We start from the raw sequence: 14,278 nt of genomic DNA, 5'->3' as shown, positions 1-14,278 counted from the left end.
ATGAGGGTTTTCTTTTCTCCGCATCCTCACTGTTTTGTTATTTCTCATCATTTCAGTCATAACCATTCTAACAGGTATGAGGTAATATCTCATTTTGGTTTTTGATTTGCATTTCCCTGATAAGTAGTGATCTTGAACATCTTTTCTATTTGTTTTCCCATCTGTATATCTTTGGAAAAATGTCTACTCATGTCTTTTGCTCATTTTTAAAATTATGTTTCTTTTATTGTTGTCTTCATATATTTTGGACATTAAAATATATGCTGAATGTATAATTTGCAAATATCTTCTTCATTCAGTAGGTTGCCTTTTCATTTTGGTTATGATTTCCTTTCTATTCAGAAACTTTTTGGTTTGATGTAGTCCCATTTGTTTTTGTTTGTTTTGTTTTTTGCTTTTTTTCCCCTTGTCTTGGGGTTAGATCCACAGAAACATTGCCTAAGGCTAATGTGAGCGAGGTTACTCCCTATGTTTTCTATTAGGAATTTTATAGTTGCAAGTCTTACATTTAAGTCTAATTCATTATGGTGTAATGTAGTGCTCTAGTCTCATTCTTTTGCATATGGCTGTCCAGTTTTCCCAAACTACTGATTGAGTAGACTGTCCTTCGTTGTATGTTCTTTGCTCCTTTGTTGTAGATGAATTTTCCACATACATGTGGTTTTATTTCTGGGCTCTAGTTCTGTTCCATTAATCTGTGTGTCTGTTTTTCTGCCCCAAACCTACTGCTTTGATTACTTTGTAGTACATAGATGGTCATTGAAACACAGGATTCAACTGAGTGGATCCCCTTATACACAGACTTTTTTTCAGTAAATACATACTCTAGTATTACAGTGTCAATGGTTGTTGAATCTGAAGTTGCAAGTCAGAGGGCTGACTATAAAGTTATATATGTGTATGTATATATGTATATGTATATATGTTACATATTTCCAGCTGTATGGGAGTCACTGTCCCTAATTGCTGAGTTGTTCAAGGGTCAACTGTAGTTTGAAGTCAGAGTGAGTCCAGCTTTGTTCTTCTTTCTCCAGGTTTTTTTTTTTTTTTTTTTTTTTGGCTATTCAGGATCTTTTGCAGTTTCATATAAATTTAGAATTACTTATTCAAGTTCCATGAAATACACCATTGGAATTTTGATAGGGATTGCATTAAATCTGCTTCCCAAGAAATCATATAGATATGGGCAAGGTGGTTTTTTTTTTTTTTTTTTTGGAGTCCTATTTATTTCTGTATCTGTAAACAAAAACTTTGCAGAGCATAGCTACTGAATATTTTTCCTATGCTCTCAGTAATGTCATAGAATTTTGCCCTGTGAGAACTAAGACTACAGACCGAACTATATGTGCTCAGTCTTTAAGGGTGGCTTTGCATTCTGCCATTTATTTTGATTTTTGGCAAACAGTTTTGACCAAGTCGATGACAGGATATGTACAAGTGATAATGCTGCGCTATTAAAAAAAAAATGAAGAAATAGCATCATGCTGGATATTAACATGCAGTTATATTGATGTTTCGTGTGCCTTCATGGACAAGATGAAAAAAGAGAGGATAAAGCAGGTTTAGCATTTTGAAACATCTCTTGATATTATGAAGTGTATTATTGCATTGCTGTGATTTATAGATTACAAAACAATGTAGATGTGCAGTAATTTCAGGAAATTTGAAGAAAGTGAAAGGTCTTTGCCAGAATGTGATGCTGGGAGTGCATCTCCATGGGAGTTAGATGATACTGATACTGTACAACTCTGATTCATTTACTCTTTTTCTAGGAGCACCTTTTCTATTCTAATTGGAATACATGCAATTATTTTATTTTTCTTTCTTTTAATGATTTTCCTCTAACCCTTATTAGACTTTTATCTTCTGTGTCTCTTCTTTCTCATATTTTTAAACCCTATTTATTCTGCACAACATTCTGGGGAATTTCTTCCCTTCTGCCTTCTTATCAGTAATTCTGGGTTCTAGTTTTCTAGTTTTTACTTCATCCACAGAGTTTCAACTTAACATTTCCCATTTCTGCAATTTCTACTTGGTTCTTTTTTATATCCTTATCCTTTTATATGCTTAATAGCTGCCTTTCTTAATTTAATGGATTATGTTGATTTATCTCTTTGGTAATTTAAAAATTATTCCTATTTTGAAGACTGATTTCAGATTTCTTAGTTTTCTCTAGTTGTTGAAATATGAATCTTTCTCTCTTTTGTATGTCTGTATTATTTTTCCTTAAGTTCTTTCATATATGTTATAATTTTTTACGGGATGTGAGCTTATTTTTAAAAGGACTTATCTTGTAAAGGAATCTAGCTCATGTCCTACTTTTTTTTTTCTTTTCTGTTTTTCTTTTTAGATTTCTGGCTGGACTTTATGGTCTCACGTTGCTAAATGGTTTTACATTAGTCGATTGGCTTAAGTACAGTTTTGCATTTCTTGCCCCAACCATGGCAAAGGCTTTTGGTGTTGAGCTTAGGTAGTTAACTTTTCCTCCTAATTTGGTAGGTGCCTTATGTCTGGCTTCAATATTGAGCAGGTGATTGGAGGTTAAGAAAAGGGAAAGTCTACACTGTTGAACCCTAACCGTTAGGCCTGTTTGGGCCCAACATTCTCATGGATGACGTGGCTTCCAGTCCCAACATTCTCATGGATGACGTGGTTTGATTTTGACATGTGGATGTTTCTTGTTTTTCCTTTTGAGCTTATCTATGTTTTAAAAAATATATATTTTACTATATTTTCGTCAGTCGCTCGAAGTTTGAAATGGTGTTATCAGGAGGCTTTTCAGCAAATGGTCAATTATTTCACCTGGAATGAGATTTGAATTTGCAGTTCCTCAAAATGAAGAGTCAGAAAAGAAGCAAAATGAGACCTGACATATGCTAAACTATCGTTTCACCTTGATGAAAGATTACAAACACACGTATTTCTTCCACTGTTATGACATTCCTTATTAAAATAATTTTTTAAACATTGTGAACAAGTCCGAAATTTGTCGTTTCAAGCAAGTATACTTAAGATAACATGTTTTAAATGATGAAAGATGTTGAAAGTTTGAGACATGGTGGTATAGTCATTGTCACTATTTCTGGTTATGATTCTTCTAAATCACCATCTTTGTTAATTAAGAAATAATTATTGTGCATATACAAAGAACTGTGACTGTTCTACAAATGGTAAACATCTCCAGCATGGGAAATACATGTCGTTTAAGATACAATAAGGGGATGTTTCAGATTCATGTAGTTATGACTCTAACAAATGATAAACTTGATTACTTACATTGCAGAAGTCTGTAGCAGTAACTAACTAGGATGTTGCTTCAGGGTGCACCAGATGTCCTCTAAGTGGCTTGGTGAAGAGAATGTTTGCTAAGGGTGACAGATTGTACCTACCCTGTTTCTCATATGCATTAGGTCATTGGTAACATAAGGTCTTAGCTTCAGGAAATTGTTAAATTTAAGGTCAGGGAGTAATTCCAAAGCATTTTAGTAAATAAAGTACATATCCCTCATGGATAATATTTTCTTTTCAGTTCTTACCTGCTAAGTTTTTAGGCTTTTCTCTAAATGGCATGCAGTACAGAATCCATGAGGGGTGTGTGTGTGCGTGTGTATATTCATGAAAAATATGCAATATTTCTTGCATGATAATTGTGTGTATGCATATATATATGTATCAGGCATGAGACTGATGGGATTTCTATAAAATTCTAGTAAAAAATGGAATTCTCATTGCTAATTCTGTGAAAGTAAATGATGCTGGGTGTTACCTTTTATAATAGGTATTTTAAAGTATTTCTTATGGTAAATTGCAAAAGTACAAGAGGAGAGGACAAGAATAATGAAGGCCTGTGTACTTATAACCCAGCTTCAACAATTATCCTTCATAGGTCATATTAGTTAATCTTAGTTGAACTACACCCTTGTATTCTACCTTCCCGTGAATGCTGCTCTTCTCCCTCCCTCAGTCTCTACCCCCAACTCCCACTCCAGTATAATACTTATTATTAGTTATTATTGTTAGTGTTACTTCCACCAGAAAGCTATAATGTTTGACTGACGTTTTATAATAGTTTTAATATTTATGACAGAATAAGGTTCAGCTTTTGGTTTTCCTTATTTTCTGCACTGTTTATAAAAAGTTTTTTTTTTTTAATTAGTAAAATGTCAAGTTATTTGTATTTTGCACTAATGGTGACTATAGTACAAATCAACACAATATAGATATGCAGTTTCTTGAAGGAAATAAAATTATTATCTTTTAAAATGAAAAAGCATTGTCTTTTGGAAAATGTCTCTTAAAAATTAACAGCACACAGGAGTTCCCGTCGTGGCGCAGTGGTTAACGAATCTGACTAGGAACCATGACATTGCAGGTTTGATCCCTGGCCTTGCTCAGTGGGTTAAGGATCTGGTGTTGCTGTGAGCTGTGGTTTAGGTTGCAGATGTGGCTTGGATCCCACGTTGCTGTGGCTCTGGCGTAGGCTGGTGGCTACAGCTCTGATTCAACCCCCACCCTGGGAACCTCCATATGCCATGGGAGTGGCCCTAGAGAAAGCAAAAAGCAAAAACAAAAAAAAAACAAAAAAAAAAACCAAAAAAAACAAAAACAAAAACAAAAAAACAAAAAAACAGCACACATTGCTTAATTTATGTAGTAGTTTGGAACACTGTTGTGTTACTATTAATTGTGTAAGTAATGTTTTTAATTCAGTTGATTTGCCATTTTGAGATTTTTTTTTTTTAACTTTCCTGAAACAGATTTTTAGTGAATATATATATTTCTAGATCCTAAGAAACTCTTTATGGTAGTATGAACAAAAGAGCTGGTAAAATACTTACGTAGAATTTATAGTTGACATTATTTTAAAATTTAAAATGTAAGAAAAATAAAATTGTTTATTGAAGGAAATTTCTCTGTATATTTGGCTTCTTATACTTTTCTTTTTCATATTCTATATTAACTATGGATTATCTATTTTAGGATCATATTTTTATTACAACTTTTCATTAGCAAAAGTAAACCTATTAAGAATGACTCAAGAAATTGCATGAGCTTTTGTAGCTTTTCAGATAAGTGAAGTTAATGACTGTGACTTTTTTAATATTGAACAAGAAATGAGAGCTGTAAACCTAACTTTAAATCACTCTTTAAAGATTTTGTTTGTAGTAATTGTAATTTGTACCTAGAGTTTACCTTTAACATTATAAATTAAAAACTGAAATACATAGTTTGCATACAGCACACTGTCCATTGCGAATGATTAAATACTGTGATTTTAACAAATTGTGTAGATAAACATTAAATTATACAATGTATGAATTGCTATTACATATTCAATATGTAACACAACATGGTAAATCAACCACAATAAAAAATAAAAAAAATAATTCTAAAAAATATTCAAAATGCAAAAGTTTAACTTTTATTAGGGCATACTGGTGCTATTTATTAATGTCCCTGTTACTATTTATTATTAAAGTATATAAATTATAGTTATTAAACAGGTTTTTGATAAAATCTTTTAATAAGCATTATGATATATGAATAATAAGAACTTATAATTATTTTTATTTTAGAAAGACAATTTCTGACAACTGCGGTTTTATTTTATTTCAAGTGGCTGTTCTTACTAGTTGTCATTACAGATCGATTTAACTTGCTCTAATACTTTTTTACCTTTGATTTGCCAAGAACTTCATTTGGTTGTGTGGAAATGTAAGCCTTTGTGTGAAGGAGTGTGTCATTGCATCAGAACTTGGCAGTCACACGAATCTTAAGAAAACAGGCTGTTTGTTCCCTAGAAAAACTACTCTATAAGATGACTTTGGTTTTTATATTCTGTTCTGTGCTAGATTAAGTGATTTGGTTTAGTTTAGCTTAGGGCAAAACGTTTCAGGATATTTTAGGAAACCCTGTATCTGGCCCTCTGAAAATAATTCTGGTTTTAAAGTTTTGCTTTTTAAAAATTTGTCAGTAGGCTAATGCAATACCATATCCATTCTCAAAGTGTCATTTGTAACTGACACTGAAAACTGTTGCAGTATTCCATGTGGTATATTTACAGTATTCCAAGTTTTGAAAACATGAAATTCATATTTTTAACGCTAAATATTTCTTTCCTCTTAATTTGATGTTCTTCCATGACTTTAAGTGATGAGAAGTAATTCATTTTTTTGATAGTAATTTCTTGATTACTAAAACATATAACAGGGGAACTATGTTATAGCAAATAGTCATAATATAGAATGACTTATCTTTATTATAAACTTTTAAACTTTAGAATCCCAACACTAAGACATTATAAATAGTCCCTAATTGAATGAAGAAATGTGGTTGTTTTAAGAAACATGCTTAATTCTCAGGAAACTCATTCATTTTATTTTCTTCTATTCTAAAAAATTCTGCCATATATTAGTTTAATTGGAACTTTTTACTTTTTGTGAACGAACCAAGGAAGCAAACAGCCATAATAAAGTATAAATTAAGAGTTAATGGGAGTTCCCGTCGTGGCGCAGTGGTTAACGAATCTGACTAGGAACCATGAGGTTGCGGGTTCGGTCCCTGCCCTTGCTCAGTGGGTTAACGATCCGGCGTTGCCGTGAGCTGTGGTGTAGGTTGCAGACGCGGCTCGGATCCTGCGTTGCTGTGGCTCTGGCGTAGGCCAGGGGCTGCAGCTCCGATTCGACCCCTAGCCTGGGAACCTCCATATGCCGCGGAAGTGGCCCAAAGAAATAGCAAAAAGACAAAAAAAAAAAAAAAAGAAAAAAGAAAAAAAAAAGTTAATTAAGCATTAATTATTTTTTTCAAAGGTCCAAAGGATTCGTAAATATTACTTCCATTCTATTCATTTTGAGTCTCTCAGATGTAAAGTGTCTTCCTTCAGAGTTTCTTATTAAATTCCAAGATTATTAATAAGTATTTGCTATTAAGTTAAAGATAATACATGCACATGGTTTAAAAAAAAAAAAGGCAGATTATACAGATAGATATAAAATAGAGATACTTCTTTCTCTCATGCTCTCAATCTCAGACCCTAATCCTCAACTCTTAGACCCTTTCTTCAGAGTAACCACTGGTGATAGTTTTTTATGTGTATCCTGTTCAAGCATGGATGCATATATGTAAATATAATTTTACATTTTTTTCTGTCTTTAATTTAGTCACACCCCGTACCTGTATTGTTTTGGCTAAAGATATATTTTATGTAGGTAATTTATGTCTTACCTATCTATTTTATATTTGACTCCTAGAACAGTTGTCTGACACATAATATATAGGAGCTTAACAAATACTTGTTGAGAGAATCTTCCACAGCTGTCCACTCACCTGTGTGCCTGTCAGATATACATACTGAGTACTTACTATATGTCAGGCCGCCTTCTAAGGATGCAGATAAAAGAAAAAACAAGGACTGTGCCTGAATGTGAATTCCATATACATAGTTGGCTGATACATATCGAAAAGAATGAAATAAAACTTAAAATGAGTTTCATGAAGATAGTAGCACAGGTATTGTGGTGAGAGAGGAGTTTCTCCCGTAGATAAGATGGCCAGGCAAATCCTTTTTGAAGAGTTAACTTTTGAGCAAGCCTAAATGTTGAGAAAAATGGTTCAGAGATCTAGAGAAGAGAATTCTAGGCAGAGGGAATAGCAAGTATACAAATGCTGAGGCAAGAATAAGCTTGGCGAGTTTAAGGAACAGAGAGAAGTTCACTTTGACTAGAATGAGTATTTTCTCATAGAAATAAATATTGCTTCAATGAATATCTTTGTACATAAAAACATGTTCTATATATTTTTAAAATACTTTTAGTAGTAGACCTGAGGAGTCAAATAGTATATGTATTTAAAATTTTGATAGCTATGACATGTTGTTTCTTTTCATCTCTTGTCCTTTCTTTCTAAACTTTTCTTGCTTTCCCTGGCTGGGAGGAAATTGAGTTTGGAACTTGGTAAGGAGTGGACTGTGATGGGAGACTGAGTGAAAGGAGTTCTTTTAGTGAAAATGTGTCAGGGACTGTGAATATTTGCAAGACTTTTTGTCTAATAAGATGAAAATCTATCAATAGGAGATATGCATATGTCATTTGTTGAGTTATATAATATTTGACTTTCAGAAGAAATACAGCACTTTTATTTGGCCATTTAATGAAACCATTTCAGTGCACAAGTTATCAACATTTTTCAATCTAGACAATCCAAAATTTAGTGTTTTAGGGAGTTCTTTTGTGACTCAGCAATAATGAACCCGACTAGTATCCATGAGGATGTGGGTTTGATCCCTGGACTCACTCAGTAGGTTAAGGATCCGGTGTTGCTGGGAGCTGTGGTGTCGCAGACATGGCTCAGATCCCGTGTTGCCGTGGCTCTGGCGTGGGCTGGTGGTTACAGCTCCGATTAGACCCCTCGCCTGGGAACCTTCATATGCCACGGGAGAGGACCTATAAAGGCAAAAAGACAAAAAAAAAAAAAAAAATTCCTGGGTGTTGTTACATTGGGGAATGAAATCGCATCTCTAAATGCCTTTCTATCAAAAAAGCACTGTTTAATTTTGAAGGGTAAATGTTAGAATTACTTATAATTTTTTAGGCAGATTAGAAATTTTAGACTGGTCAAAGAACAAATTTTGTTTCATCAAGTGTTTTACTGCTGAATAAACAAAGGAGAGTCAAGTCATGTTTGAGAGCATAGAGGTGTTTGTTTAATTTTTTTCAATCTCCATTTTTTGATAGGGTGAAAGTAGGAAATTTTGGCAGATATATTCAAATTCCAGTGTAGTAAGAAAGACGAGAGGGTATGTGGTTTCCCTAATTATTATTTATTTCTTTTTTCTATGTGGTAAGGCTCACTTTTGAGAATTAAAAACAACTTGAGGAATGAAGTTAGGAATCTGTGATGGAGAAGATTTTAATTGAACAGATGCTGATATAGTATGTTCTGTCCATTATAATAAAGATTTTACTTTTCTTTTTTAGCATGGGTAATTTTTTTTTTTTCAGCAGAACTTAAAAACAAACTTGAGTTAGGTTTTATTTTGCTGCTTGAACCAGGTATACATTAGTAATGATAAAGCAGTTAACATACTACATCTGTGACATAATGATTTTAGCACTTTGACTAATAAGCCTAGTTTATCTGATGTCTACTATAAAATCATCCCACTAGTTTTAATGTGAATGTATAATTTTTGAATGAAAGAAGTTCTTGATATAAAATCTTTAAATTGAGTATAAGGAAAGGAACCAGTATTTTATCAGTCTCAATTCTTTGTCCTAAAATGAATAGAACTATAAAATATGTTGCATGTTTACAGTAATTTTCTATTCCTATTACAGTACGTAGATATGTAAGTTGTAATTATTTGAATCATTAGAACATCTAATTTTTGCTTGACAATATGCAAATGTGCCATTAAATCTGTTTTTTAAGATTTTTTCCAGTTTAATGCTGAATCCAAATTCATAAAGAGTTGGAAAAATGAGATGTCTGAGCTATAGGATTCACAGGGATTTCATATGAAGCCTATTTAATCAGGATAACACTGTTATTAATATTCATAATGTCAGCTGGAACACAAATGACAGACCATGGGGCCTAAAAATTTTACTTGGTGAATTTATTAAAAGTAGCTTAAAAAATTAATGGAATTTAAGTAAAGTTGGTGAATATGAAAATCTTGTGTTAGCAGGGAAAAAAATCTCTATTAGAAGTTTCTTTAAGACCATTTTGCATTGATGTCTTTTGACAGATTTCATTGGTACTTAAAGAAGAAAGATGCATGAATGGTCATTTAAGAGGATTTAAACACATTGGCACATTAATTTTTACATGAATAATAAGTACTTTCCAAAAGCAATTAACTTACAGTGTACAAGATATGAATTGAAAAATAAGACTGTGACATCAAGGGCAAAGCAAATGTGCTGTACATTTTAAACCTAGTGGGAGGACTTTAGTATTTTCATATATTTTATTTTTATAGTTTTTAGGGTATGGAAACCTAATAGGAATAATGTTCCCTCCCTGCCCCAGAATATTGGTAGTGTTATCCATTATCCTCTACAAGTATCTTTTACATTTATTGGAGAATTAAACATTTGTTGTGCTATTAGTAATATTTGAGAATATGTTCAATTTTGCAGAAAGTTAAAGGGATGATTCTGAATAGGTTTAGTGCTACTAATACATATGTGTTAACACAGACTTACTGATTATAGCATAACTTAAATGTATAATAAATATGTTTCTGAAAGTTTAGTGTAAGAAGTTTAGTTAATAAGCATCGAGCCGTATACAAAGTAAATTTGTTTTGAACATTAGCCTAAGGAAGTAGAAAGTTGAGAATGGTTAAGTAAAACTGGGGTGTGTTTTATTTTGTTTTAGTTTATTTTTTGGGTTTTTTTTTTTTTTTTTTTTTGGTTTGGTTTTTGGTTTTTAGGGCCAAACCCATGGCATATTGAGGTTCCCAGTCTAGGGGTCAAATTGTAGCTGTAGCCACCGGCCTACACCACAGCTGTAGCAATGCGGGATCCAAGTTGTGTCTGTGACCTACACCACAGGTCACAGCAATGCTTTATCCTTAACCCACTGAGCAAGGCTAGGAATCAAACCTGCGTCCTCATGGGTGCTAGTCAGATTCATTTCCACTGAGCAACAATGGGAACTCCGTCTACTCTTTATGTTTTCAAATGTGGTAGTAATGACATTATACCAATGCTGTAGTTTTTATTTTTGTTATTGGAGTTCATTAAAAACAATTTTAGATTATTATGTATAGTCACAATAATACTGAGTATTTTACTTTTCATTAGAGATAATTTTTCTTACAAATTTTAGTACTTATAACAGCAGAGCTTATTTATTATGTTTAATAGACCAGTAAGTATTTACCAGTGAAAGAATATAGGCATTGGCCTGGCAGTTCAAAAGGGTGCTAGAAATTTCACCTGCAGTCTATTAGTGTTACATATGAATGATTTGGATTAATTCAATTTGTAGGAATTGCCTGGTGTGTTTTGGTACTTGTAATTCAGAACTTGATTGGAAAAAGCATTAATTATTAGAGTATGTAGAAATTTTCACAGTAAGCCGGAAGTTAAAATTCTTTGTGTGAAGAATGAAATCAAGTTGTTATATTGGTTATTATTATTTTTTCTAACGTGTTTTTAAAAGTTAGGTTTTGAGGGTTGAGGGGAACTTTTTTGTTTTGGTCTCGAAGATATTCTCTTATATGCCCAGAAGAGGGCAGCATTTTACTATGCCAATCTCATAAAAAAATTAGCCCTGCTTAGACTGTCAATGTTTCTTGTAATTACTCCCAGTATATTTGTTGCTTGCTTATGAATTAACTTGCATTTATGGAACTAAATCATTCCAATCATTTAATTACACCTGAGGAGCTGAACTATAATTGCTTGCTTCCAACTAGGATCTGATATGGCTTGAGCAGTATTAATTTGGTGTTTACTTTTCTGAGTGCTAAAAGCATTAAAATGATTGTGCAATGGGATTACATTTTACTAATTGCTGGCATTCATTAGCTGGGTAAATGATGAGGAAGAGTGACTGTATATTGCAGAGGGATAAAATTATGGTTTTAAGTAGTATATTACTAAGCACATTAAGGCCTGTAAGACATGTTTTAAAATACTACAGAGGTTATTAAAGACTGTATTTTCTACATGTCTTGCTATATGAATCCCTTATTAAAAGACTGCAATTATTATTAACCTTTTTGGGCAATATGGAGGGAAATGGCTTCATTGACTGGAACATATTTCTTTGATATTAATAACTTCCTATATTTTCAACTAATCCAAAAGTAAATGAGAAACTTAGAAAAAGATTGCCAACTCCAGATCAACATATTTAGAGAAAATTGGAAAAGGAGAATCTTACTACAGCTTTATTTGAGGACTTTTTTAAGAACACAGAGTTCTTGCTGTGGGGTAAATCTAATTTTTTTCACTTTAAAAGCATATGAAAAAAAACCTTAGAGTTTTATCATGTTTATTATGAAAACAAGTGCAGGAGAGAAATACTGATAATTCCACAAGTTAATGATAATCTTTAAGAAAATAGAATAGCATTTTAAAATTACTTTTACAAAGTAATTGAAGTTTTTATGTGAAAATGTATATTCAAATCAATAAATTTAAATTTTTTTGTATAAATTTAGGACAAATAGAGTAAAATTTTTATTTTTCTTAGATTGTTGCAGTTATAGTTGGGAAAGACTTCAGTTAAATAAATGTTTCCCTGTCCAAAGGAGCAAGAATGTCTAGAAGCTTAACCTATATTGTATTCACTAAAATATAAGTGTGAATGCAAGAACTTTTTTTTTCTGAGAAGAAATATTTAATTTCACCTGTTGAAACACAGTAAATTGTCCCATTATAAATGTTTTAGAAAACCATTTATCCTGTAAATTCTCTGTTAAACAAAGTTAAGATTTAGGTGTGTTCTGATATATTGTTTTAAGTTTATTTATCTAGAGTTGGTTTTATTTTAGCTTCAAATCTTGGAGCAAAAACCAGAGACGTTGCCAGAGCAAACAAGAATAGGAGTACCCATGGAGGACTGGTCAAAAGGTAAGGACTTTTAAGGTATTAATACCAAACCCCAAGTGTTGTGCTCGTTTAAGCCAGTGAATGAGGTGTGTTTGTTCTAACCAGTATATTAGGCAGAGGCAGACAAGTACAAGCCCACACGTGCACGCGCGCGCTCACACACACACACACACACGGGAGGAGGCACACACAAAGAGACCCACATACTGCAAAAGAGATACAAAGAAAGACACATGGAAAAAGAGACACACAGAGGAAGAGATACTGACAAAAAAAAAGGAAAATAGACACACAAGGAGAGACAAAGAAACACACAAAGTGTTCAGGAGTTTGAGAGAATCTCTAGGAGAAAAATGCTTGCAGGGAAAGGAACAGAAAGGAGACAGGCACGGGAGGGAGATACTGACTCAAGGAGAAAGACACGGCCACACATACCAAGGCACACAGGCAGAGAAAGTCATGTAGCTACAGAAACACAAACTGAGACTCATGAAGAAGGAGAGATGCCAGCGTAAGAAACACGATGAAGCGGCAGGTATACAGTGAGAGATGAAGAGAAAAGAAACACACTGAGAGGGACACAGGCGTACAACAGACACTCAAAAAGAGACACACAGAGACAGGAGACACAAAGCAAAAAAGATATAGAAGCTATACACATATAGAGAGAGAAACATGTATACAGGAAGGGAGACACATTCACACAAATAGACCAAGACACACACAGGCACAGAGACACATGTAGAGATACATGCAAACCAAGGTACATCCAGAAAGAGACAGAAACGGAGTCAGAGGGGACCAGGGAGAGTCAGCCACAGAGACTAGAAGAGATGTGCAGTGGGAGACACAAAAGACACTTTGGAACAGAGACAGAGAGAGACATGAAAACAGAGAGTAATGCACACAGATATGCATAGGCAGAGGGAGAGAACAGAGACAGAAACAGTTTGAAAGATAGACTGCAAAGTGGCCTGAAAAAGGGAGAAGTGATGGATGGGTGGGTGGATGGATGGATGGATGGATAGGGAGATAGGTGGAGCATATCTGTCATGAATAGAGCAAGATAAAGAGCTATAAATAACAGGATTACAAAATACTAGGTTTTTAATTGAGGCCCCTTAAATTAAATCTGGATATAATTGCAAATCTGGAATCCTTGGGAAACATCATTCTGAATATAGTATTATTTGTAGTTGAAGCCTCAAAGCTTTATGTTCACTGTTTTTATTTCCTGTAAGTTTTATAATTTAAAAAATTACTCCCGAAACATCGCACACAATGCTCTCTCTCTTGATTCCCCCTCCTTCAGCAGGTCTCTTTCGTCACCATACATCAACCAAACCGTTCCTTTTTTCAGAAGGTTAAAGGCCATTTTGTGGGAATGTTCTATTATCATACTAAATAAGTTAATAGCTACACATTCTTTCGAAGTATAGAAGATGCTGTACCGAGTATACATTTTTTTTTTAAATTTCTGCATTTGTTTTTGATTTCACACTGTTGTTAATTTTCTTGTAGGTAATGCCCACCATTTGCAACATTTCTCTTATTTGTGATTCCAGGTTACTTGTTATGAGCTTAGAATCCAGTAACTGATTGAATAGTGTATAAAGGAATAGCAAGTAATACCTGGGTAAGGTAGTTAAAGGTTTTAAATGCAAAGTGAATAGCTTTAATGAGTGAATTTTGTGACACTTAATTTTGCT

At 33.4% G+C, this 14,278-nt stretch overlaps 1 protein-coding gene across 30 annotated transcripts in view; it reads left to right on the top strand.

Annotated features, from left to right (window-relative positions):
• Nucleotides 1–14,278, top strand: part of MIPOL1 (mirror-image polydactyly 1) — a 308,128-nt gene that overhangs the window by 46,078 nt on the left and 247,772 nt on the right. For all 30 annotated transcript variants that reach the window (XR_014810636.1, XR_014810633.1, XR_014810632.1 and 27 more), the window contains exon 2: nucleotides 12,512–12,590. Coding sequence is in view for 10 of the 30 variants with exons in the window: in XM_021099138.2 (XP_020954797.1) it covers nucleotides 12,572–12,590 (19 nt within the window). In the remaining 20 variants the exon portion in view is untranslated. The remainder of the gene's footprint in view (nucleotides 1–12,511; nucleotides 12,591–14,278) is intronic.

This window comes from Sus scrofa, chromosome 7 (assembly GCF_054392235.1).
Source record: "Sus scrofa isolate SSC_HxYL_T2T_F1_AM1 chromosome 7, Sscrofa_HxYL_maternal_Yorkshire_Landrace_v2.0, whole genome shotgun sequence".
Lineage (NCBI taxonomy): Eukaryota > Metazoa > Chordata > Mammalia > Artiodactyla > Suidae > Sus > Sus scrofa.
The sequence above is the reverse complement of the archived record's forward strand: the minus strand, read 5'-3'. Positions and strand labels throughout refer to the sequence as shown.